This window comes from Colobus angolensis, unplaced genomic scaffold (genome assembly GCF_000951035.1).
Source record: "Colobus angolensis palliatus isolate OR3802 unplaced genomic scaffold, Cang.pa_1.0 Scaffold164, whole genome shotgun sequence".
NCBI lineage: Eukaryota > Metazoa > Chordata > Mammalia > Primates > Cercopithecidae > Colobus > Colobus angolensis.
In genome coordinates this window covers 1597730-1625661 of record NW_012114755.1, presented here as the reverse complement: position 1 = coordinate 1625661, position 27932 = coordinate 1597730, and the positions used below count along the sequence as shown (strand labels likewise).

Below are 27932 nucleotides of genomic sequence, written 5' to 3'. Positions count from 1 at the left end.
TAGCTCCCAAAAGGTGCCATGTGAGATTTTCATATCATCTCTCACTTTCTGGAGAACACTCCTGGATGTCCTGCATGCTCTGCCTTGACATGTAACCGAGACAAAATAATATCATTGGCCTTGGAAATAAGGCAGCTCATGAGCAGACTCACACATCCCCTCCATTCTTCTTCCCAAAGGCAGTGGGCAGACCTGCAACAAAAGGGAACAGCTGTTCTCAGAACGACCAGCTGCAGAGGACACTGTTGAGTGGGAGGTGCCTATAGGAGTTCCAGTGAGACCTGGTGACTGAGCCAGCCTTTGCAAGATGCTGGATGACCATGAGATTTTCAGGTGGGAGCTGCTTGAGAAAAATAGTTACCAAGCATCTTCTAAATTCCACACCTAGTCTGTTGCACTAGAAATTCAAAGACAAGTTCTCTGCTCTTAAAGACCCCAGGCTGCGGTTGAAGAGAAAGATGTGGGTACAAATACTTGAAGTACACTGTTTTAAGTGCTGTAGTGGAGCAATGTGTGAGGCCAAGTGAGTTCAGAATGGGCTTCAAGGACAGAATCTAAGCCTTCATGAAGTTGAAGTTTTCTTCTATCAAAAGAAAAAGAATGTCACTAACATCAAAATAAACAGAATCCCAGGTAAGAACCAACATTATTTGATTCAATTGCCAGATGAAAATTCTCTACAGAATTCCTCATGATAGACAACATCTTTAGCCAAAACTGTACAATTGATATCACAGACTTCCAGAGTGGACTTTCTCAATAGCCCTCAGTCTGAACTAAAGACATCACAGCAAAGCTTCTGGCCCAGAGCATTGGCTGCAAACACTGCTTTCCTGCTTCCTCTCACCTGTAGGTCTCACCTACAGCTACGTCCTACTACAGCATTTGGACATCACAGCAAAGCTTCTGGCCCAGAGCATTGGCTGCAAACACTGCTTTCCTGCTTCCTCTCACCTGTCACCTACAGCTTCCTCTCACCTACAGCTACGTCCTACTACAGCATTTGGAAATCCAGGGTGGACAGATAGGATTGAGCATCAGCAAAATGCTGGGCCTGGAAGAGCAATGGATCTGGACTCAGGTGACCTGAGTTCAACATTGTGAACAGTGTGATAAGAGCCACCAATAAATATGGTTTGAAAAATGGAAAAGTATGGACCTCTTTATTACTTTCAAAACTGCTTTGTACTGCCTCCTGCATACTCAGATTGCACTTGTCAGCTCCCCTCAGTGAGGGACAATCTGAGGGGCAGCCTCACTGTCTGTGAGCAGCACACAGTCCACTGTGATGTCACATCTTCTCTTGGTGGTCTCTTCTGTCTGCTTATTTGTGGAAGGGATAACCACTGGTGGAGCACAGTCCTGAATTTTGTACTAATCCCGCTTTTATAATTAAATGTTTTAAATTGTGGTAAAGTTTACCTAACATACATTTGATAACTTTAACCATTTTAATTGTCCAATTCTGTGTCAGTAAGTACATTCACAATAAGTCGTAATGGTTACCACTGTCCCTTTTAAGAACTTTTCATTATTCAACACAGAAATCCTGTGCTCATTTAATAATGACTACACAATATCTCCATCTTTCAGCACCAGGATCATCCTAATTTATTTTCTGTGTTGAAGAATTTCCTAGTTTGGGTACCTCGTAGAATTTGAACTTACTTATTGTTTGGCATCTGGCTGATTTTCCTTAGCGCAACGTTTCCAGGTTCATCTATGTCACAGAATTCTGTACCAATTATCCCGATCCCGTAATTGAGATTGGCATGGAAAGGTCAGATGTTTTCAGTTTTGCTTCTCATGTAAACAGCCATAACACTAACTGAAAGTTACAGTCAGAACAATTTATACAAAACCTGGAAGTATGAAGAATTCTCCTACAACTGAAAGAATCTGTAAGTGAATAATAAATGGTTTTCAAGATAATTTCCACTTTAAAATCAATATTGAGGTTTCCAATGGCCAAAATGAAACTGGTGGGGCATACTTATAGGCTCCTCACTGGTCCGTTCATTCAGGAAGGGCTAAACAAGAACTTACCTGTTTTCAAAAAGAAGTGGCCACAGATGTCTTTACTACAAACCAAGGCCAACATGTCACCATGCTGTGGACAAATGACAGGAGAGGACTTTTCATAAAACCAATTTGTGAGAGTGTTTTTATGAAGAGAGAGTCTGTAAGGACATTATTTTGCTTTATATCTGAGAATTCAATGGAATTTAGAGGTAGCAGAACTCACTTATTCAGAATCGAGTTTCCAACTACGGTAAAGCCTCTAGACATAGAAGGGAACATGATTTTGAGTGAAACATAATCTGAGAGATTAATAAGGAATCCTCCTTTTTGATACTATCAGGTAGAAAATGAGTATAAAGAAGAGTTTTAGGGTTGTGGACAGGAGCTCCTTTTATTACAATGAAAATTGCAGAAAAAGTATTCAGTAAGAAAGATTCGGTGTAAGATAACAGGAAAAATGTGTTGGTAACATCAAGGAGAATCTAAACATTATACGATCAGACTAATGCTTTCTATGGGTGAAAACTGCAACTGTCAGGTTAGATAAACATCTATTCGAAGACCTTGAGGAACCACTGAGACATTTCTGAGGCAGAAGGCTAAGAAAAATGCATATAATTGTCAAGGGTGGCAGGGCAGTGTTGCTCTCAAAGTCCCCTCTGACAGGGCAGAGGCTCTTCCTCACTGCTCCAATCTGCTTCCCAACAGCTCCAGGGTTTCCTCAGGAAGCTGCCCTCCAACTTCATCCACCTCAGGCATGTCCTGCAGAGCCCTCTGGTATACCAGTTTCAGGTTCTGCCTATTTTGACGCTGCCTAAAGGAGCCCACGAAGAAGTAAATGATGGGGTTGGCACTGCTGTTAAGAGTGGACAGGAACATAGAAACTAGATGAACATGACAATATAAGACTTTCCAATTCAGGTGGATCCTGAAAAACAGGGCCCACTGAATGCCGAAGGGCAGGCCACAGAGGAGAAAGACCAGCACTGTGAGCAGGATGGTCACGTACAGCCTGGTCAGCGGCATCCTCCGGGATCCACAGAGGATCCTGACCAGCAGGACCAGGGTGGATCCACAGAGAACCACAGATAAAAAAATCAGCCACGCAATTGTAATGAAATCTAATGTTTCACACCCAACAGAATCCGCACCACTAAGCAGGAACTCACAGAACATCCAATCCAGGATGCTCCGCAGCAGGGACAGGATCCAGAGCAGGACACACACACGACCGCTGACAGGTGTCTGGGGCGGCGGCAGCGGTACCAGATGGGCCACAGGACGCACAGGCAGCGCTCGGTGCTGATGGCATTCAGCATGCTCAGGCCTATAAAGTAGAGAAAGGTCATCACAGGATTGAGGATTTTGAAGAGAGGATGGAGGATATTGATGAGGCGTAGTGGCGAACGCATAACGTGGCCACTGAGGAAGAGGAAGTCGGTCGCCGCCAGGTTGAGGATGTAGGTGGAGACAGTGTTCCTGCACATGCAGAAGCCCAGGAGCCAGAGCATAACCGCGTTTCCTGTCAGCCCCACAAGAGAAATGATGCACGTCAGCACCATGAGGATCAGGGTCCGCTTGTAGCAAGGAGTCTCCACAGTTCCGTTGATTCGTGTCAGTTCTGTATCCAAGGCTGGGATGGTTGGATCCATGCTCAGAAACCCTAGTCTGGTGTCCCTGGGAACACAAACCAGATGTGATCACCAGCTGTATGATCTCTGATTCTTCCCACCACTCTGCCATATGGGATTTACTGTTCTCATTTTAAAGAGGAGAGAAACAGAGGCTCACAGAGAATAAGTCACCTACCAAAAGGTGGGGGTCCTCAAATCCAGTTTGAAATCCAGTTCTTACTGACTCTAAAGCCTGACCCCTCTCTACTACCACACAAGTTCTGTACTGACATGGGAATAACATTAGGATCAAAACATCCCCACTCATCCGGCCAGGGCTGTGGACCCAATCATTACTGTATCCTGGGCCTGACATTTTCTCTCAGGTAGAGGAATTCAGATACACAAAGAGGTGGTTGTGACACACTCATGACCAGTACTGCTCATCCATGGACAGGAAAGAAGCCCAATGCGTTATGAATCAGAGGAAAATGTGACCTTCGCTAGGATAAGTGTGAAAATGACTGGGCCTGGTGGGTGAGAAATAATTCAGTGTGTCAGTCATTTCAGACAGGACCACATTTTATGTTTTATACTCTAAGAGCCTATTTCCATGAGCAGCACAATGTGCTCTTCATAAACATTCACTCAATGAAGGAATGCAGGCATGAGGAACCTAATGGTAATGGTAGATTTGGATGAAATGGAAAAAAAAAATTGAAAGCACAATGTAAGGCATTAGAACACATACATACATTTAGATGAAGAAAATTTCATTAATCAGAATTCTATTTGTGGACAGCTGTATCTGTGTTGAGAAGAATTATTGATAAGCACCCAAAACCTGAAATCGACCACTGATGTGCCTTTAAAGTAAGTACTCAGTGTGGCTTTGCTGAACACCTAGAAGCATTTTGTAAGCAATGTTTTTGGTAGGGTGTGGGTCTGAACTGAATTGCTCAGCAATAAAGCAGAGGAAAGAGTAAGTGAGGGTGAGGTCTGAGTGCCACTGATGCAGGTAATTGAAGTGTGGGAATATCCATGAGGCACTACTAAGTGTTCTGCTGGGTATCCACAATGTAAACCTATTTCATTCTCTTTTGGGAGATCTTTGGTAGCGTTTCTTTCTTGATGCAAACATTTGTATGAGAGGAGTCCATGAGTAGAAATAGGAGAAGTGTAGGGCTTGGGTTGTAAAGAGAGATATTCATGCAAATTTCAACTGGAGAATGAGGATTAGGTCTACTCTGGGAGAATAACAGCAACTGATTGACAGTTTATTAGGTATTGCCTCTTTTAATCATCTGAAGAGCCTAGGAGGTAAAAATTAGTATTATTCTTGTATTGCAGATAATGCAATTAGAGTACAAAGAGAGGGAATTGTTTTTCCTGGGGGTTATATATTATATAGTATGAATGTGAACCCAGCAGGGCTGACTCACAATCTGGTTTTCCATCAGCCATTTAGACCCAGCACCACTATATGTCGATTATACATGTTAGAGGGAGTAAAGTAGAGGAGTGATTCTCAAGTTAAATCCAAGTTGGTAGTCAAAATTGTGGGCTGAAAAAAAAACAAAACTAACCTAAACGAACTCCAGATAGAGAATGAGAAGCAAATGAAATAGGGAACAAAATAGAGGCGAGAGAACGCCATTTAGGGACAAATTCAGGAGTTCTTTTTTGTCTATCAGAGGCCACATTTGCTCTGGAATCCCAAGAATGCACATGGACAGGAGCTCTCCAGGTGGAAAGAAGATGCAGCCTCCTCTGGGAGTACAGAGGAGCATCAGGAGTGAGCGCATCCACCATGAGCTCTCTTAGAGAGACAAGCTGCCACAGCTCTGATTGGCCCAAAAAGGAAATGGGAGGAAAAGCAGAACCTCTGTTATCCACACTTAGGGCACTAAGCTGTTTGTCCATCTATATGGTATGATATGTTTGTCTTCCTCATGAAACCCAAAGCTCCGTAAGGAGTAAGTCATGCCTGTCTTTCACTGTGGTATCACCAACATTTAGCATGTATTCCTTAAAGACCATCTATGGTATTATCCTCATATAACATGAGATGAAGCCAAGGCCTAGATAATTAAAGGGTTTTCCTGCGTTCACAACAGGAAGAGCAGGTCCAATACCAGCCCCTGGTCCCTGGAGCCCTGCATGAGACTCCAGTTCTGTTCTCTGCCCCATCATCTATTATTTCTGAGGAGTTCCTGAAAAATCTTGATATGAGCACAGAATCAGAGACAGTCAGGGGCTGAAGAGTTGCCCCAGTATTCATTTTCCTCTTTGGTCACATAACAATTCTGAGAATGTACAAGCAGCACAAAGACCCACATCCCAGTTTTCCTTGATGCTGGATGATATCGCATGACCAGGTGCTGTTAAGTGGAAGAATCACAAAAGTGATAGAACCAAGTCCCAGCTCATGGGATTAACAGAAGGAGCAAAGCCTCTCCTTCCCCTCATCCTTTTCCATAAGACTGGAATACTGATGTTGCTGGGAATCAGATAGGATCACAAGGATGAGGGCAACTCTCTAGGAACTGGGGAGCAGCAATTTTTGGAATTCTGATGTGTGATACGTTGGAGCTTCTAGTTCCGATCTCAAAGAGTGTCATTTTTGTGTATTCACAGGGGATTGTTTCCAGAACCTCAGCACAAACCAAAATCTGCAGATGCTCAATTTCCTTATATGTGGTATTTGTTTATACTCTATGCACTCTTTAATGTACTCTTCCAGATACATTAAATCCTTTAAAGTTATTTAGAATAACTGACAAAATGCAAATGCTATGTAAATTCTTGTTGTATTGTAGTTTTTCAGAAATAATGACAAGGTAAAACAAGTTTGTACCTGTTCAGTACATACACAATTCCACCACACCTTTGTTTTTGGAAAAGTTTCCTCCTGTGGTTTGTTGAATCTGTAGATTCAGAAACTAGTGACCCAGAGGCTCAACTATATTTTCTTGTTTAAGATATTTCTACTTTGTGCCTTTATTAGAACAGCCAAACTTATATTCTAAACAAAATAAATATGTTCTCTTTTTAAAATTACATTTTATTTTCTATGCATTTTTAACAAATGCAAACATTTCTGCATAGAAGTGACAGTAGAGAAAGACATGCCAAACATTAAAGTAGTCTGATAGAGCTGAAATGAGACAGGAATCAATCAGATAAAGAAAGCCCCAGGATTTAGGAGGATACAAGAAGGTGAGAGGGATAGTCTCATTTGCCATGAGGATTTGCTTTCCATTCTTCTTTATCCTGTTTGACATCCCAAGAGAACGGCTTCTATGTACTACATCAGTGGATTCTTTTTATTTCTGGTTTCTGGTGGAATTGAGACACTGGGAGACACTGATAGGAGACTGGAAGACAGTAGGAGAGCACCTTGGGATTTCCATCTCCTGGCTCTTTGCCTGTGTATTAATTCCTTCTTGCATTGCTAAAAAGAAACACCTGAGACCGGGAAATTTATGAAGAAAACAGGTTTAACCGGCTCATAGCTCTACAGACTGTACAAGAAGCATAGCAGCTTCTGCTTCAGGGGAGGCCTCAGGAAGCTTCCAATCCTGGTGAAAGGCAAAGGGAGAGTGAGACATCTCACATGGTGAGAGCAGGAGCAAGAGAGAGAGGGAGGAGGTGCTACATGTTTTTAAACAACTAGATTCCATGAGAACTCATCAGTATCACAACACCAAAAGGGGATGGTGTTAAAATGTTCAAGCAAAACCATCCCCGTGATCCAATAATCATCTCCCACCAAGCCCTCCCTCCAATATTGGGAATTACAATCAACATCAGATTTTGGTGGGAACACTGATCCAAACTGTATCAGTCTGTTTGACTGTGTGTTGGCCATGCAGGGTTTCTCCACTTGCCTGCTTATGCTCTCCTACCCTTATGGCTACAGCTATGGCTATGGCGACAATGGTAACTGCTCCTTCCATGTCCTTTACAGCCTAGGCGAGGAAGTAGTGCTCCCCCATGTATTGCTGCTTAGGGTGCTGACTCATGCATTGTCTCTTTCCCTTAGCCCTGTGCATCTTTGTAAATACTTTTCTCATGAAACACTCCTTAATTATTGGACCATCTATATCTTCCTTAGATCTTTCCAGATAGGCAAAGAAGAATAAATTTGAAAGGTAAGTAAAACAACAAAACTGACTCTATAACAGTTCAACTCTGGGAAGAAATGCCTGCATGTCCCCTTGCTCGTTAAAAGAATGTAAGAGGCAGCATTCTCTCCAGGAGGGCAGATTGAATGGTTGGAATGAATTAGGTGATATGAGAAGATAAACTAGAAGGGGGGACCCCATTTAGAACTCACACAATTTGGGTTGACAGCACTCAGTTTCTGAAAGGAAGCTTTGTGTCTCCTGTCTTTTCCTGAAACAAGCTCATGACCCCTGCATATAACACCAAGGTGGAAGCACAGGGACATGATCTTATAGCAAAAACCATAACTGACTATGGAAGAAGGCAGTTCTTGGTACTTACCCTTATTGTTCCTTCTTTGTCCAGTGGTGAAGACCTCACTTGTGCTAAAGGTAGAAAGCCTTTCTGGGATTCAGTGACTTCAGAGGACTTTTCTGTGTTGCTTAATTCAAGAGATGTCTACAGGAGCTGAAATGAAAGCTGGTTAGCAATCCAGGCTTATGAAGATGCTTGACAGCCTTGTTAATTCCTGTATGAGGACTATGGACAAATCAGAGGCCAGAGGTATTTGAGTCACAAATCCTAACTGAGGCGATTCTTGGCCTATGTCCCATATCCATTACATATAAGCCTCTCCTATCACATCCCATCTTTTTCAACTTCCTGTAAGTAATTGCTGCCTTGATTTTAAAAATCAATTATGGGTCTAGGTATCACATTAAGCAATGTGAACTACCAATATTAGGCTTTATATCCAAATGAAAAAGCAGATCATAGGATCATTCAATGCTGACAATGGCCTGACACCATTTTTTGATGTTTTCTTTATTATAGTGGTGATGTATTCATGTGTATACTTTCTTTCCAAATGCTAGAGAAATGTTTGCAAGGTGAAAATCTGGAGTCCCATTGTTCAGAGGCTACAACATGCTACACTTTTCATTCTTACTTCTTTTATTATTATCAATGCTGAACAGTGAACTTTTTAAGTTCGGTGAAATTAAATCATTTTTTTTTTATTTCAATGGGTTTTGGGGGAACAGGTGGTGTTTGTTTACATGGATAAGATTTTTAGTGGTAAATTTCTGAGATTTTGGTGCACCCGTCACCTGAGCAGTGTACACTATACCCAATGTGTAGTCTTTATCCCTTACCCCTCTCCCATCCTTCCCCGACAAGTCCCCAAAGTTCATTATATTATTCTATGCCTTTGTGTCTTCACAGCTTAGCCCCCACTTGTAAGTGAAAACATAAGATGTTTGGTTTTCCATTCCTGACTTACCCCACTTAGAATAAGGGTCTCCAATTCCATCTAGATTGCTGTGAATACCATTATTTTATTCCTTTTTATGGCTAAGTAGTATTGCATGGTATATAAATATATATATTTATACATATTTAATGGGATTGCTGGATCAAATGGTCGATCTACTTTTAGTTCTTTAAGAAATTTCCATATTGGTTTCCATAGTGGTTGTGCTAGTTTACATTCCTACCAGCAGTGTAAAAGTGTTCCTTTATCACCACATACTCATCAACATCTATTATTTTTAGATTTTTAAATTATGACCATTCTTGCAGGAGTAAGGTGGTATCTCATTACAGTTTTGATTTACATTTTCCTGATCATTACTGATGTTAAGCATTTTTTCCTATTTGTTGGCCACTTGTATATCTTCTTTTGTGAACTGTCTATTCACGTCCTTAGCCCACTTTTTCATGGGATTATTTGCTTTCTTCTTGCTGATTTGTTTGAGTTCCTTGTAGATTCTGGATGTTAGTCCTTTGTCAGATGCATAGTTTGTGAAGATTTTCTCTCACTCTGTGGGTTGTCTGTTTGCTCTGCTGATAATTGTTTTTGCTGTGCAAAAGCTTTTTAGTTTAATTAAGTCCCATCTATTTATTTTTGTTTTTGTTGCATTTACTTTTGGGTTCTTGGCCATGAAGTTTTTGCCTAAGCGAATGTCTAGAAGCATTTTTCTGATGTTATCTTCTAGAATATTTATGGTTTTAGGTCTTATATTTAAGTCTTTGATCCATCTTGTGTCAATTTTTCTATAAAATGAGAGACAAGGATCCAGTTTCATTCTTCTACATGTGACTTGCCAATAATCTCAGCACCATTTGTTAACCAGGGTGTCCTTCCCCCACTTTATGTTTTTGTTTGCTTTGTCAAAAATCAGTTGGCTATAAGTATTTGGCTTTATTTCTGGATTCTCTCTTCTTTTCTATTGGTCTATGTGCCTAGTTTTATGCCAGTGCCATGCTGTTTTGGTGATTATAGCCTTGCAGTATAGTTTGAAGATGGCTAACATGATGCCTCCAGATTTGTTCTTTTTGCTAAGTCTTGGTTTAGCTATGCAGTTTTTGTTTGTTTGTTTTTGTTTTTTGTTTTTTGTTTTTTGTGGTTGTTCTTTCTTTGGTTTAGTTTTAGTTTTTTTTTTTTTTGGTTGTTGTTCCATATGAATTTTAGAATTTTTTTCCTAGTTCTGTGAAGAATGATGATATTTTGGTGGGAATTGCATAGAACTTGTAGATTGCTTTTGGCAGTATGGTCATTTTCATAATATTGATTCTACCCATCCATGAGCGTGGGATGTGTTTCCATTTATTTGTGTCATCTATGATGTCAGCAGTATTTTGTAGTTTTCCTTGTAGAGGTCTTTCACCTCCTTGGGTAAGAATATTCTTAAGTATTTTTTTTACATCCATTGTGAAAATGTTTGAGTTTTTGATTTGATTCTCAGCTTGGTCACTGTTGATGTATAGCAGCGCTACTGATTCGTGTACATTGAATTTGTATTCTGAAACTTTACAGAATTTAGGCTTCAATTCTAGGAGCTTTCTGGATGAGTCTTTAGGGTTTTCTAGGTATACAATCATATCATCAGTGAACAGGAACAGTTTGACTTCCTCTTTATTGATTTGGGTGCCCTTGATTTCTTTCTCTTGTCTGATTGCTCTGGCTAAAGTTTCCACTACTATGTTGACTAGAAGTGGTGAAAATGGCATCCTTGTCTTGTTCCAGTTCTCAGGGACAATGTTTTCAAAGAGACAATGTTTTCAACTTTTCCCCATTCAGTATAATGTTTGCTGTGGGTTTGTCATAGATGGCTTTTATTACATTAAGGTATGTACCATCTATGTCAATTTTGCTGAAGGTTTTAAATCATAAAGATATGCTAGTTTTTGTCCAGTGCTTTTTCAGCATCTATTGAGATTATCATGTGATTTTTGTTTTTAATTCTGTTTATGTGATGTATCACATTTACTGACTTGTGTATGTTAACCTATCCTGCATCCTTGGTACACACTTGACAATGGTGGATTATCTTGTTGATATGCTGTTGGATTGGGTTAGCTAGTATTTTGTTGGGGATTTCTGCATGTATATTCATCAAGGGCACTGGTCTGTAGTTTTCTTTTTTGTATGTCCATTCCTAGTTTTGGTATTAAGATGACATTGGCTTCATACAATGTTTTAGACAGGATTCCCTCTTTCTCTATATTTTGGAATAGCTTCAGTAGGATTGACACTAATTCTTTGAATATCTGATAGAATTCAGTTGTGAATACATCTGATCCTGTACTTTTTGCTGGCAATTTAAAAAATTTTTTTTATTTCAATTTCACTGCTTTTTATTGGTCTGTTCAGATTTTCTGTTTCTTCCTGGTTTAATCTAGGAGGTTTGCATATTTCCAGGAATTTATGCATAACCTCCAGGTTTTCTGGTTTGTGCATGCAAAGTTGATTGCTAGTAGCCTTGAAAGATCTTTTGTATTTCTGTAGTATTGGTTGTAATATTTCTTGTTTCATTTCTAATTGAGCTTATTTGAATCTTCTCTGTTCTTTTCTTGGTTAACCTCGCTAATGGTGTATCAATTTTGTTTAGGTTTTCAAAGAACCAGCTTTTTGTTTCATTTTTCTTTTGTTTTGTTTGTTTGATTCAATTTCATTTAGTTCTGCTCTGATGGTTTTTATTTCTTTTCTTCTGCTTGTTTTGGGTTTAGTTTGTTCTTGCTTCTCTAGTTCCTTGAGATGTGACCTTAGATTGTCTTTTTGTGCCCTTTCAGACATTTTGATATATGCATTTAATGCTATGAACTTTCCTCTTAGCACCACTTTTGTCATATTCCAGAGGTTTTGATAGGTTGTATCACTATTATCATTCCATTTATAGAATTTTTAAATATCCATCTTGATTTCATTGTTGACCCAATAATAATTCAGGAGCAGGTTCTTTAATTTCCATGTATTTGCATGGTTTTGAAGGTTCCTTTTAGATTTGATTTCCAATTTTATTCCACTGTGCTCTGAGAGAGAACTTGATATAATTTCAGTTTTCTTAAATTTATTGAGACTTGTTTTGTGGCCTATAGTATGGTTTATCTTGGAGAATGTTCCATGTGCTGATGAATAGAATGTATATCTGCAAATGTTGGGTAGAACCTTCTGTGAATATCCTTAACCTTCGTTAAGTCCATTTGTTCTAGGGTATAGTTTAAATCTGTTTTTTCTTTGTTGACTTTCTGAATTGATGGCCTGTCTAGTGCTGTCAGTGGAGTACTGTTGAGGTTCCACACTATTATTGTGTTGCCACCTGTCTCATTTCTTAAGCCTACTGGTAACTGTTTTATAAACTTGTGAGCTCCAGTGTTAGATGCATATATATTTAGGATTGCGATATTTTCTTGTTGGACTAGACCTTTTGTCGTTATACAATATCTCTGTCTTTTCTCACTGTTGTTGCATTAAAGTCCATTTTGTCTGATGCAAAAATAGCTCTTTCCGCTCACTTCTAGTGTCCATTTGAGTGGACTATCTTTTTCCACTCCTTTACCATAGGTTTCTGTAAGTCTATGTGTTAGGTAAGTTTCTTGAAGACAGCAGATATTTGGTTGATGAATTCTTATCCTTTCTGCCATCCTGTATCTTTTAAGTGGAGCATTTAGGCCATTTATATTCAGTGTTAGTATTGAGATGTGAGGTGCTATTCTATTCATCATGCTAGTTGTTGCCTGAATGCCTTATTTTTTTCATTCTGTTATCATTTTATAGGTCCTGTGAGATTTAATCTCTAAGAAGGTTCTATTTTGGTGCATTTCAAGGTTTTATTTCAAGATTTAGAGCTCCTCTCAGCAGTTCTTACAGTGCTGGCTTGGTAGTGGCAAAATCTCTCAGCTTTTGTTTGTCTGAAAAAGACTCTATCTTTCCTTCATTTATGAAGCCTAGTTTCATCATATTCCTGCCTGGTAATTGTTTCATTTAAGGAAGTTAAAGATAGGGCCTCAATCTCTTCTAGTTTGTAGGATTTCTGCTGAGAAATCTGCTGTTAATCTGATACTTTTCTTTTATAGGTTACCTGGTGCTTTTGCCTCATAGCTCTTAAGGTTCTTTCCTTCATCATGACTTTTGATAACCTGATGAGTATGTGCCTAGGTGATGATCTTTTTTGGTGGATTTAACAGGTGTTCTTTGAGTTTCTTGTATTTGGGTGTCTAGATCTCTAGCAAGTCCAGTGAAATTTTCCTTGATCATTCCCTCAAATATGTTTTCCAAACTTTGAGATTTTTCTTCTTTCTCAGGAACACAGATTATTCTTATGTTTGGTTATTTAACATATCTGGAACTCCAATTATTCTTAGGTTTGGTCATTTAACATAATCCCAAATTTCTTGGAAGCTTTGTTTTTTTTAAAAAATTTTTTTTTATTTGCCTTTGTCATACTGGGTTAATTTGAAAGCCTTGTTTCCCAGCTGTGAATTTCTTTCTTCTACTTGTTTGATTATATTATTGAGATTTTTCCAGTGTATTTTGCATTTCTCTGTGTCCTTAATTTTCAGAAGTTGTGATTTTCTAAATTCATACTATTTCTCTGAAAATGTTTTTGTCCATATCCTGTAATATTTAAAAAATTTCTTTGAGTTGATATTCACCTGTCTGTGGTGCCTCCTTGAGTAGCTTAATAATCAACCTTCTGAATTCATTTTTTTTTTTTTTGGAAATTCAGAGATCTTTTCTTGGTTTGGATCTATTGCTAGTGAGCTAGTGTGATCTTTTGGGGGTGTTAAAGAACCATGTTTTGTCATATTATCAGAATTGTTCTTCTGGTTCCTTCTCATTTGGATGGGCTGTCAGAGGGAAGATCTAGGGCTCAAGGGCTGCTGTTCAGATTCTTTTGTCCCATGGGAGTACTCCCTTGATGTGGTGCTCTCTCCCTTTCCCTAGGTATGGGGCTTCCTGAGAGCCAGACTGCAGTGACTGTTATCTTCTTTTGAGTCTAGCCACTTAAGGGAGCTATTAGGCTCCTGGCTGGTACTGGGGAGTGTCTGCAAAGGGTCCTGTGATGTGATCCGTGTTCAGAAGTAAATGGTGGGGTTGGCACTACTGTTACGAGAGAGCAGGAAAATGGAAACTAGGTGAACATGACAAAATAGGACATCAAAATCCAGGTGGATCCTGGAAAATAGGGCCCACTGAATGATGAAGGGCAGCCCACAGAGGAGGAAGACCAGCACTGTGAGCCAGATGGTCACGTACAGCCTGGTCTGCGGCATCTTCTGGGACCCATAAAGGATCCGGACCAGCAGGACCAGGCTGGACCCACAGAGAACCACAGATAAAGTATTAGCAACGTGACTGTGATGAAATCTGATGTTTGACACCAAACAGAATCAGCACCACTAAGCAGGAAGTCACAGAACATCCATTCCAGGATGCTCCGCAGCAGGGACAGGGCCCAGAGCAGGACACACAGGACCGCTGACAGATGTGTGGGGCGGCGGCAGCGGTACCAGATGGTCCACAGGACGGACAGGCAGTGCTCCGTGCTGACGACGCTCAGCATACTCAGGCCTGCAAAGTAGGAAAAGGTCATCACAGGATTGAGGATTTTGGAGATGGGATAGAGGATATTGATGAGGTGTAATTGGGAAGTATAACGTGGCGGCTGAGTAAGAGGAAGTTGGCGGCGGTCAGGTTGAGGATGTAGATGGAGAACAGAGCATAACCGCGTTTCCTGTCAGTCCCACAAGGGAAATGATGCACATCAGCACCGTGAGGCTCAAGGTCTACTTGTAGCAAGGAGTCTCTTCGGTTCCGTTGATTGGTGTCAGTTCTGTGTCCAAGGCTGGGATGGGGTCAGAAACCCCAGTCTGGTGACCCTGGAAACAGAAACCAGATGTGATCACCAGCTGTATGATCTTTGATTCTCTCCACCACCCTGCCATATGGGATTTACTGTCCTCATTTAAAGAGGAGAAATCAGAGGCTCACAGAGAATAAGTCACCTATCAAAAGGTGGGGGTCCTCAAATCCAGTTTGAAATCCAGTTCTTGCTGAGTCTGAAGCCTGACCTCTCTCTACTGCCACACAAGTTCTGTGCTGACATGGGAATAACATTATGGTCAAATCACCCCCACTCATCCCGCCAGGGCTGTGGACCCTATCATTACTATATCAAGGCCTGGCATTCTCTCTCAGGTGGAGAAAGTCAGATACACAAAGAGGTGGTTGTGACACCCTCATGACCAGTACTGCTCATCCATGGACAGGAAAGAAGACCATGCATTATGAATCAGAGGAAAATGTGACCTTCGCTAGGATAAGTGTGAAAATGGCTGGGCCTGGTGGGTGAGAAATAACTCAGTGTGTCGGTCATTGCAGACAGGACCACATTTTACGTTTTATACCCCCAGTGCCTATTTCCATGAGCAGCACACTGTGCTCTTCATAAACATTCATTGGATGAAGGGATGCATGCATGAGGAGCCTAATTGTAACGGTAGTTTTAGATGAAATGGAAAATAAAAATGAAAGCACAATGTAAGGCATTAGAACACACACGTATAATTAGATGAAGAAAATTTCATTAATCAGAACTCTATTTGTGGACAGCTCTATCTGTGTTGAGAAGAATTATTGATAAGATCCCAAAACCTGAAATTGACCACTGATGTGACTTTGAAATGAGGACCCATTGTGGCTTTGCTGAACACCTAGAAGCATTTTTGTACACAATGTTTTGGGTCAGGAGTGGGTCTGAGCTGAATTGCTCAGCAATAGAACAGAGGAAAGAGTAAGTGAGGGTGAGGTCTGAGTGCCACTGAAGCAGGTAATTGAAGTGTGGGAATATCCATGAGGCACTACTAAGTGTTCTGCTGGGTATCCACAATGTAAACCTATTTCATTCTCTCTTTCTGGAGATATTTGGTAGTGTTTCTTTGTTGATGCAAACCTCTGTATGTCCATGAGGGGAAATAGGAGATGTGTAGGGCTTGGAGTATAAAGAGAGATATTCATGCAGATTTCAACAGGAGAATGAGGACTGGGTCTAATTTGGGAGAATAATAGCAGCTGATTAAGAGTTTTTAAGGTATTGTCTCCTTTAATTATCTGAAGAGCCTAGGAGGTAAGAATTAGTATTATTCCCATATGGGAGATAATGAATTAGAGCACTAAGAGAGAGAATTATTTGTCCCTTAAACTCCAGATAGAGGATGAGAAGCGAATGAAATAGGGAACAAAACAGAGGTGAGTGAACGCCATTCAGGAATAAATTCAGGAGTTCCCTTTTGCCTATCAAAGGCCCCTTTTGCTCTGGAATCCTGAGGATGCATAGGGGCAGGAGGCCTCCAGGTGGAAAAAGAAGATGCACCCTCCTCTAGGAGTACAGAGGAGCATCTGGAGTGAGTGCGTCCAACATGAGCTCTCTTAGAGAGAAAAGCTGCCGCAGCCTTGCTTGACCAGAAAAGGAAATGGGAGGAAAAGGAGAACCTCTGTTATCCACACTCAGGGCACTAAACTGTTTATCCATCTATATTTAGGGTATGATATATTTGTCTTTCTCATGAAAGCTGAAGCTCCATAAGGACTAAGCCATTGTTCACTGCAGTATCACCAGTTTTAGCCTGTATTCCTTAAAGACCATCTATTGTAATATCCTCATATAACATAGGAAGCAGTTGAAGCTTGAAGAATTAAAGGGTCTTCCTGAGATCGCACCATGAAGAGCAAACCCAATAGCACCCGCTGGTCCTTGAAGCCCTGCATGAGACTTGTCTATTGCTCTCTACCCCACAATTCATTATTTCTGAGGAGCTCCGGAAAAATCTTGATGTGAGCACGGAATCAGAGACAATCAGGGGCTGAAGAAACTACTAGGTGGCTACAATATCCATTTTCCTCTTCAGTCACATAACAATTCTGAGGGTTTAAAAGTAGCACAAGGATCTGTATCTCAGTTTATCTTGATGCTGGATGACATTATATGACCAGGTTCTGGTCAATGGGAGGTGAGCTGATGTGATGTAAGCAAGTCCTGGCTCATGGGATCAATTGAAGGAGTATAGCATCTCCTTCCCCTCTTCCTTCTCCATCAGACTGGGATGCTGAGGTCCCTGGGAGCCCTGTAGGACCACATGGATGAGGACGTCACTCTAGGGACCTGGGAGCAACAATTTTTGGAGTCCTAATTATCTGAGGCCTTGGAGATTCCAGCTCAGATCTTAAATATAGTCATCCCTGGGTATTCACAGGGGATTGTTACCAGAACCCCTGCACACACCAAAATCTGCAGATTCTCAATTTCCTCATATAAAATAATGTAGTATTTATATATTTCCTGTGTACTTTCTCCTTTATGCATTGTCATTTCTGGTTTATTTATAATGTCTAATAAAATGTAAACATTATGTGAATTCTTGTTATACTGTATTTTTTAGAAAATAATGGTGAGAAAAAAAGTTTGTACCTGTTCAGTACATACACAAATCCACCATATCTCTATTTTTGGGATATTTTCGACATGTGATTTGTTGAGCCTGCAAGTTCAGAACCTAGTGACACAGAGGGACAACAGTACTTCCTTCTTTAAGATATTTCTAGTTTGTGTCTCTATTAGAGCAGCCAAACATAGATTCTAAACAAAAGGCATGTTTTCTCTTTTTAAAATTACATTTTATTTTTTATGCACTTTTGATAAATGCAAATGTTTCTGCATAAAAGTGAGAGTAGAGAAAGATATGTGAAACATATAACAGTCTGGTAAAGCTGAAATGAGATAAGAATCAATGACATTTAGATAGAGAAAGCACCGGGAATTAGGAGGCTATAAGAAGATGAGAGGGATCGTCTCATTTGCCATGAGGATTTGCTTTCCATTCTTCTCTATCCTGTCTGATATCCTAAGAGAGTGGTTTCTATGTACCTCACCAGTGGGGTTCTTTTTATTCTGGTTTCTTCCTGAATTGAGATACCATCAGGAGACTGGCAGGCAGTAGGGAAGCGATTTGGGATTCCTACCTCCTGGCTCTTCACTGTGTATTAGTTTGTTCTCACATTGCTATAAAGAAATACCTGAGAGTGGTTAATTTATGAAGAAAACAGGTTCAATTGGCTCATGGCTCTAAAGGCTGTACAGGAAGCATAGTGGCTTCTGCTTCTGGGGAGGCCTTAGGAAGCTTCCAATCGTGGCAGAGGCAAAGGGGGAGCGAGACATCTTATATGGTGAGAGCAGGAGCAAGAGAGAGAGGGAGGAGGTGTTACACACTTTTAAACAACTAGATTTCATGAGAACTCACTCACCATCATGACAACAATACCAAAGGGGAATGTTGTTAAACCATTCGTGAGAAACTGTCCCCGTTATCTAATCACCTCCCACCAGGCCCTACCTCCCACATTGGGAATTTGGGTGGAGACACAGATCCAAACAGCCTATTTGGCTGTGTGTTGGCCATGCAGGGCTTTTCCACCTGCCTAGTCAGCCTCTTTTATCCCTATAGCTACAGCTATGGTTATGCTGTCATTGGTAACTTCTTCTTCCCTGTCCCTTTCAGGCTAGGGGAAGATGTAGTGCTCCACCATTGCTACTTAGGGTGCTGCCCCATGCATGTCTCTATCCCTTAACCCAGCACATATTTCCCTCATGAAACACTTCTCAATTATTTCAATTTGGATTATCTGTTTCCTCCTTGGGGCTTTCCAGATAGGCAAAGAAGAATAACTTTGAAAAGTAAGTAAAACAAAACCTGCTCCTACAGCAGTTCAACTCTGAGAAGCAATGCCTGCATGTCCCCTTGCTCCTTAAATGAATATAAGAGGCAGCATTCTCTCCACGAGGGCAGCTTGAATGGTTGAAATAATGCGTGTAATATTGAGAGATAAATCAGAAGGAAGTTCTGCCCAAACCCATTTGGAGTTGCCATATTCTGGTCTGCCAGCACAGTATTTCCAGAGGGAAGCTTCATGTCTCTTGCCTTTTCCTGAAACAAGCTCATGACCTCCTACATGTAGGACCCCAAGGTGGAAACACAGGGACGTGACCTTATAGTAAAAATGATAACTGACTATGAAAGAAGACAGTTCTTGGTACTTACCCTTATCTTTCCTTTTTCTTTTGTCCAGTGGAAGAGGTAAAGACCTCCTTTGTGCTAAAGGTGGAGAGCCATTCTGGGAGTCAGTGACTTCTGAGGACCCTTCTGTGTTGCTTAATTCAGGAGATGCCTACAGGAGCAAGAATGAAAGCTGGTGGTCAGTCCAGGTTTATGAAGATGCTGGACAGCTTTGTAATTTCCTGTATAAGAATTATGGACAAATCAGAGGCCAGAGGTGTTTGAGACACAAACCCTAACCAAGATGATTCTTGACCTGTGTCCCATGTCCAATACATATCAGCCTCTCCCATCACATCCCATCTCCTGAATGTAATTGCTGTCCTGAACATTTAAAATCAGTCATGGGCATTGGTATCAACATTAAGCAATGTGAGCTTTTGTTGTGAGGCTTTGTAACTAAAGAAAAAAGTAGGCTGGGCATGGTGTCTCACGCCTGTAATCCCAGCACTTTGGGAGGCTGAGGTGGGCAGATCACGAGGTCAGGAGTTCAAGACCAGCCTGATCAACATGGTGAAACTCTGTCTCTACTGAAAATACAAAAATTAGCTGGTGTGGTGGCACGTGCATGTAATCCCAGCTACTCAGGAGGCTGAGGCAGGAGAATTGCTTGAACCTGGGAGGCAGAGGTTGCAGTGAGCTGAGATCACACCATTGCACCCCAGTCTGGATGACAGCATGAGATTCCATCTCAGAAAAAAGAAAGAAAAGAAAAGAAAAAGGTAGATCATAGGTTCATTCAAAGCTGACAATGGCCTGACACCATTTTTTGGGGTGTTTTCTTTATCATAGTGGTAATATATTTATCAGTATACTTTCCAAATCATAGAGAAGTGTATACAAGGTAGAAAATATAGAATCCCATTGTCCATGGGCTACCACTTTCTGCACTTTTCATTCTTACTTCTTTTGTTATTGTCAACTCTGAATAGTAAATGTATGTTTAATTTTACTTCATCAGTACGAACCAGTGGATCAATTGATTCACCTTTTAAAGTATAAAAAGTTCAACATATATAATATATTCTTTTTTCTGCCACTTCATGAAATTTGTTATTCTAAAAGTTTTGTTTTGGGTAGATACTCAAAATGTTATGTTTTATCCTGTGCTTCCATTCATGTGCCTCATGCTACAACCAAATTATGCTGCTTATCTTTTTAAAAATACCTTTTGAATTAGACTGTTTATCAACAATTGAGAAAAATCCTTCAATTGAGTCTTTCAGCAAATATTTAATAAGGACTTTGTATGGGCTGAATTTTTTTTTCCCCTACAATAATCAATATGTTGTTGTCCCAATCCCCAGTAAGTCATAATCTTACTGTACAGGATTTGGAGACAGGGGCTTTGAAAAGGTAATTAAGTTTAAAAGAGGCTCTTAGCCTGGGCCTTAATCCAACAGGACTGGTAGTTTTATAATAGGAGAAGGTTAGGACTTAGACACACAGAGGGAAGACCATGTGAAGACACAGGCATGAGAAGACACCATTCAACCCTGTCCATGCCTCGATCTCAGGCTTTTAGCCTCCAAAGTTATGAGAAAATGACCTTGTGTTGTTTAAGCCACCTGGTCTGTTGTACTTTGTCATGGTAGTCCTTGAAAACTAATACAGATGTATCATGCCCCAGGCTTAATTTCAGACATTTGAGTTTCAGTGTGAATAAAACTAGACCATGATCTTCTGGAGCATATCATTAAATGGTTGAAGGTGAGTCCTCAGAAAGTAAATGAAAAGAAAAAACGTCTGAAGAGTCTCCATCCATTTAAGCTCTGGAAGAGAAGTTGGATCCAGCAAACCATCCATAGAGAAACTGACCAATGGAGCAGAGGTCTTATACAGGAGTGTATATGGGAAATTACTTTGTGATAAAGGTTGCATATTAAAATTGTGGGCAACACATGAAAAGGAGAAACTGTGGAAGAAAGAGGAGAACAAGAAGATTATGATTTTCCAGAATTCCAAGCCATGGAGTGACTGGTGAGTAAATAGTTTCAGTAGCAGCTATGTGGTTGCAAAATTGACCTTTGGCTGAGCAATGAGGAGTCATTGCCAATATTGTCAAAGTGGTTGCAGAGTGGCCTGAAGACTAAGGGGAGCAGGTGTCCTAGAGAATGGCAGGTGGTGTGATGGGATTCCTGGCCACCGAAGATGAGAACTATCTGAAACACCACAGACAAGAATACAGTTCAGGCTGGGCACAGTGGCTCACGCCTGTAATCCCAGCACTTTAGGAGGCCAAGAAGGGTGGATCACGAGGTCAGGAGATCGAGACCATCCTGGCTAACACGGTGAAACTCCGTCTCTACTAAAAATACAAAAAATTAGCCGGGTGTGGTAGCAGGCACCTGTAGTCCCAGCTACTCGGGAGGCTGAGGCAGGAGAATGGCGTGAACCCAGGAGGCGGAGCTTGCAGTGAGCCGAGATCGCGCCACGGCACTCCAGCCTGAGTGACAGAGAAAAGACTCTGTCTCAAAAAAAAAAAAAAAAAAAAATACAGTTCAGGCAGGTGTTTGCCTGCCATGTTACTGTATAAGCAACAAACAGTGTTTCTATATACAAAACAGGTAGTAGGAAGAAATAAGAAAAATGAACCCCAACCACATCTTCTGAAAAAGAAGGGTAATGAGGATGATTAAAACATAGTGTAAAGCCTGAATAAGCACAATATTGTAGTAGTCATACTCACGTATAGAAAATCTAATCAGTGAAAAAGTTGTAAAACTAACCCTAATACATATGGAAACATAGTACTGTCATATCTCATTTTATTTTATTTATAATTTTTTATTTTTCTATATTTGTGTGGGTATATAGTAGATGTGTATACTTATGGGGTACATGAGATGATTTGACACAGGCATGCAATGTGAAATAAGTACATCATGAAGAATGGTGTGTCCATCCCCTCAAGTATTTATCCTTTGTGTTACAAACAATCCAATTCCATTCTTTAAGTTATTTAAAAATATACAATGAAGTTATTACTGACTATAGTCGCACTATTGTGCTATCAATAGTAGGCCTTATTCATTTTTTCTCACTATTTTTTGTACCTATTAACCATCCCCACTTCCCTCGCACACACCCTCGCGACCCTTCCCAGCCTGTGGTAACCATCCTTCTACTCTCCTATGTCCATGAGTTCAACATTTTTGATTTTTAGATCCCACAAATGAGTGAGAACACGCAACATTTGTCTTTCTGTGCCTGGCTTATTTCACTTCACATAATCATCTCCAGTTCCATCCATGTTGTTACAAATGATTGGATCTCATCCTTTTTTATTACTGAATATGCTCCATTGTGTATACATACCACATTTTCTTTATCCATTCATCTGTTGATGGACACTTAGGTTGCTTCCAAATCTTAACTATAGTAAATAGTGCTACAACAAACATATGAGTGCAGCTATATCTTTGATGTACTGATTTCCTTTCTTTTGAGTATATACCCAGGAGTGGGATTGCTCTATTTTTAGTTTTTTGAGGAACCTCCAAACTGTTCTGCATAGTGGTCATACTAATTTATATTCTTACCAACAGCACACAAGAGTTTCCTTTTCTTCACACCCTCACCAGCGTTTGTTATTGCCTGTCAACCAGGCCTGTGTCCTTCCCTTTAGGGAGGTGTGGTCCCCCAGGCCCTGGGTGAGTCCAGAAGCATCATCTGGGAGGCAGGGTTTAGAATTAACAGCCTTAGAAGTCTAACTGGTATTCTATTGTCTTGCAGCTGAGCTAGCACTCAAACCACAAGACACAGTCCTTCCCACTCTATCCTCCCCTTTCCAAAGGCAGAGGAGCCTCACACTGCAGCTACTGTAGCCATCTCTAGCCACAAGGAGTTCTCCCAGACTACCACCGATGTTCCCTTAAGACCCAAGTTCTCTTAAATCAGCTTGTGGTAAATACTGCCTGAGCTGGGACTAACCCTTCAAGAAAATGGACTCCCCTCTGGCCTAGTGCACATCCAGAAATGTCATCTAAGAGTCAATTCCTGGAACTGGGGACCCCAAGAGTCTGCTTGGTGCTCTACACCCCTGTGGCAGTATGGGTACCTGAAGCTAGCAAGTCTCAGAGGCTCACCAAGGCCCTCGATGTAGTACCTGGGTATTGTTGCTGGTTATTCAGGACCCAAGGGCTTTTTAGTTAGCAGGTTATGAATGCTGGTGAGACTGGCCCTTTCCTTCAAGGCAGCAGGTTTCCTCCTGGCCCACAGTGTATCTAGAAATGTTATCTGGGATCTAGGACCTGGAATAGGGGTCTCATAACTCTGACCTGTGCATTATCCTGCTGTGGCTCAGCTGGTACCCAAGATGCAAGACAAAGGCCTCCCCACTCTTCCTTCTCTTCTCCTCAAGCAGAAGGAAGGGGTCTCTTTTGGAGCCACAGGCTATGCAGCCTGGGTTAGGAGAGGGTTGATTTTAACACTGCATTAGCCACCCCAGCTAGCATCTGAGTAGGTTGTGTGTTCTAGGCCCCAAGTTCACGGCCTCTTGGCCTAGTTCAGCCCTAGGACTGGCCTATGAATTGCAGTCCTTATGGCCTAGACTGCCTTTTGCAAGATGAGTAGTCCTGCAGGATACCAGCCAACTGCCAGATGGTTACAAGTTCCTGATACCTAGTAGAGCCCAGGGAAGAGAACAAAAGCTCCTTATTCCTAATGTAGCTTCCCCACTGTCCAGGCAACCAGCACCAAAGCTCAAGAAGCTATTAGCTACAAATTCCTGCCTTGATGGGGCTATGGACTTCTCCAGGGTCCCGCATGCTCAGCTAGGATCAAGGTTTAGCTTATAGTGATCTTTTCCTCATTTTAATAGTAAAAACCACACCCCTAGGTGGATGTTTATTTTTTAAAATATTTATTTATTTATTTATTTATTTTTAAGACAGAGTCTCACTCTGTCACCAGGCTGGAGTCCAGTGGTGTGATCTCGGCTCACTGCAACCTCCATCTCCCGACTTCAAGTGATTCTCCTGCCTCAGCCTCCTGAGTAGCTGGGACTACAGGCACGTGCCACCTCACCTGGCTAATTTTTGTATTTTTAGTACAGATGGGGTTTCACCATGTTGGTCAGGATGGGCTCGGTCTCTCGACCTCGTGATCAGCCCACCTTGCCCTCCCAAAGTGCTGGGATTACAGGCATGAGCCACCACGCCAGGCCTATTTATTTGTTCATTTATTTTGAGACAGAGTCTCACTCTGTCACCCAAGTTGGAGTGCAGTGGTGTGATCTTGGCTCACTGCAACTTCTGCCTCCTGGGGTCAAGAGATTCTGTCTCAGCCTCTCAAGAAGCTGGGATTACAGTCACCTGCCACCACACCCAGTTGGTTTTTGTATTTTTAGTAAAGACAAGGTTTCACCATGTTGTCCAGGCTGGTCTTGAACTCCTGACCTCAGGTGATCCTGAGGTCAGGATAGCTCGCCTCAGCCTCCAAAGTGTTAGGATTGCAGGTGTAAGCCACTGCACCTGGCCTATTTTTTTAACTTTTAGGTTCAAGGAAACATGTGAAGATTTGTTATATGTGTAAATTGCATGTTACAGAGGCTTGGTGTACAAATTATTTCATCGCCTAGGTAATAAGTATAGTAACTGATAGAAAGTTTTTTGATCCTCACCCTCCTACCTTCTCCATCCACAAGTAAGCCCTGGTGTTTGTTGTTTCCTTCTTTGTGTCCATTTGTACCTGGTGTTTAGCTCCCACTTACAAGTGAGAGCACAGGGTATTTGCTTTTCTGCTCCTGTGTTAGTTTGCTCAGGATAATGGCCTCCAGCTTCATCCATGTTGCGGCAAAGGATATGACCACAAGATTTTTTTTATGACTGTATAGTATTACATTGTGTATATGTACCACATTTTCTTTATCCAGTCTACCACTGATGGACATATAGGTTGATTCTTTATCCAGTCTACTGCTGATGGACATTATGTCTTTGCTGTTGTGAATAGTGCTGTGATGAACATATGCATGCATGTGTCTTTATGGTGGAATGATTTGTATTCCTTTGGGTGTATACCTAATAATGGGATTGCTGAGTCACATGGTAATTCTGCTTTGAGTTCTTTGAGAAATCACTAAACTGCTTTCCACAATAGCTGAACTAATTTACATTCTCGCCAACAGTGTGTAAGTGTTCTCTTTTCCCCACAACCTCACCAGCACCTGTTGTTGTTTGACGTTTTAATAATAGCCATTCTGACTTGGGTGAGATGATATCTCATTGTGGTTTTGATGTGCATTTCTTTAATGATCAGTGATGCTGAGCATTTTTTCATGTTGTTCACATGTATGTCTTCTTTTGAAAAGTGTCTGTCTTCTTTTGAAAAGTGTCCGTTCATGTCCCTAGGTTGAGATTTTATACGCTAATGATACGTGCAGTCCATGTTAAAGCATGTAGATGCTGAGCACATACACCAACCACAGGTCCACCTCTGCATACTTGAACTCACCAGTATTTTATTTTTTTACTTTTTACTTTTTAAGTTTTTGAGACGGACTCTCACTCTGTTGCCCAAGCGGGAGTGCAGTGGCATGATCTCAGCTCACTTCAACCTCTGCCTCCTGGCTTCAAGTGATTCTCCTGCCTCAGCCTCCTGACTAACTGAGACTACAGGCTTGTGCCATCATACCTGGCTAATTTTTGTATTTTTAGCAGAGACAGGGTTTCACCATGTTGGCCAGGATGGTCTTGAACTCCTGATCTCAGGTAATCCACGCACTTCAGCTTCCCAAAGTGCTAGGATTAGAGGCGTGAGCCACTGTGCCTACCCCTCACCAGTATTTTATGAGTATGTATATACAAGTCCCATAAAACAAGTTCCTCTTGAGGCACTAGCTGCTGTCTCTAGCTTTGAGCAGCCCACTCTGCCTCTTAGGGTATATTTTGCTTTCTAATAAACTTCTTTGCCTACTCTTACTTCGGACTTGCTCTCAAATTCTCTTGTGTGGTGAAGTCAAGAGCCTGAACTGGTCCACTAACAACATGATAGCCCCTGGGAGACCTTCCCTATCTGCTTGCAGGATTACAACCCATTATTCTAAAAATTGATTTTTAAAAAAGAGAAAAAAAGCACTAAAAAGAATTGGTGCTTGGCTATAAATTATAATTTTATTGAATTATGAGTTTATTAAATATAAAATCAAATATATTTATTTCTGACCTGTGAAACAGCTGTATTTGCAAAGTGGCTCCCAAACACAGAAGGAGCCAAGAAATCAAAGAATGAGGCAGAAAAATCCAATTTGTTGGTAAAAGACAATTTATGTGGGGAATGTATGGGCTGCCACATAGTCTTGAACTGCCACAAAACAGGTATATTTCCTCATTGCAATTCCCCAGACACAGAGCTTACATCTGGGGGAAGATGTAAATGTGCTCTGGAACAAATGTGTAGGTGCTTACAGGCTTCACAGCCAGTGTGTGCAACAACATTAGGGTTGTTTTGGGGGAAAGGCAAAACTTACAGTGAATAGGTGTTTCTACATAAAGAATAATATATTTACTAGACATCTTGGAGGAATCCCTGGACTCAAGGCTAGTCAGGAGTAACATGGTGGCTTAGCATCTAAAATATAGTCACTCCTATCCCCACAACTTCCATTAACAAAATGATTGACAATAGAGTGAAAAATAAAGGCCACAAATTGGGGTATTTGCAACACACATAATAAAATATATGAAGAACTGGCTGGACACGGTGGCTCACACTTATGATCCCAGCACTTTGAGAGGCTGAGATGGGAGGATTGCTTGAGCCTAGGAGTTTGAGACCAGCCTGGGCAACAAAGTAAGACTCAAAAAAAATAAAAATAAAAAAATTAGTGAGGCACGGTGGCATGTACTTGTGGTCTCAGCGACATAAGAGACTGAGGCAGGAGGATCACTTGAGCCCAGCAGTTTGAGACTGCAGCGAGCCATGTTTACCACTGCACTCCAGCTTGGATGACAGAGTGAGACTCTGTCTCAAACACAAACAAACAAAACTCCTAAACATCAGTATTTTTAAAAAGGGCAAAAGGAACAAGTAGAAATTTCACAGAAGAGGAAGCACAAATGGCTCATAAATGTGTGAAAATGATCAATTTAAGTAATAATCAAGAAAATACAAATGTAAACTACAATGTGATACTGCAACTGACAGACGGGTTCTCCCTGTTCATTGCACAAACCAATTCATGGAGACCAGGGCATTGTAATAAAGAAAGAGTTGAAGGCTGGGCGTGGTGGGTCATGCCTATAACCCCAGCACTTTGGGAGGCCAAGGCAGGCAGATGACTTGAGGTCAGGAGTTCGAGACTAGCCTGGCCAACATGGCAAAACCTCGTTTCTACAGAAAATACAAAAATTAGCTGCACGTGGTGGTGCATGCCTGTGGTTCCAGCTAGTCAGTAGGCCAAGGTGGGAGAATTGCTTGAGCCTGGGAGGTCAAGGCTGCAGTGAGCCATGATCTCACCACTGCACTCCAGCCTGGGTGACAGAGAGTGACTCTGTTTCAGAAAAAAAAAAAGAAAGAAAGAAAGAAAGAAAAAGAAACATGAGGCCGGCCACGCCACATGGGAGACAGTGTTATTACACAAATCAATCTCCCTAAAAATTGGGAGGCTAGGGCTTTTCAAGAATAGTTTGGTGGGCAAGGGAATGGAGATGTGGGAAAGTGTTCTTCTTCTGGGTGGGATCACAGGACTGGTTGGCCAGTCCTGGTAGAGTCATCATCACCTGAAGTGCAAAA

General features: G+C 41.2%; 1 protein-coding gene and 1 pseudogene across 1 annotated transcript; both read right to left on the bottom strand.

The window, feature by feature from the left end:
* Positions 1–2394: 2394 nt before the first annotated feature.
* Positions 2395–8291, bottom strand: LOC105508577 (mas-related G-protein coupled receptor member X3-like). Its single transcript, XM_011937449.1, is given in 3 exon segments — positions 2395–3249; positions 3252–3699; positions 8145–8291. Coding segments are annotated over 2 exon segments (969 nt in total). The 5' UTR covers positions 3675–3699; positions 8145–8291; the 3' UTR covers positions 2395–2703.
* A 5871-nt stretch (positions 8292–14162) lies between these two features.
* On the bottom strand, positions 14163–19463 carry LOC105508628 (annotated as a pseudogene).
* Between the last annotated feature and the right edge of the window lie 8469 nt (positions 19464–27932).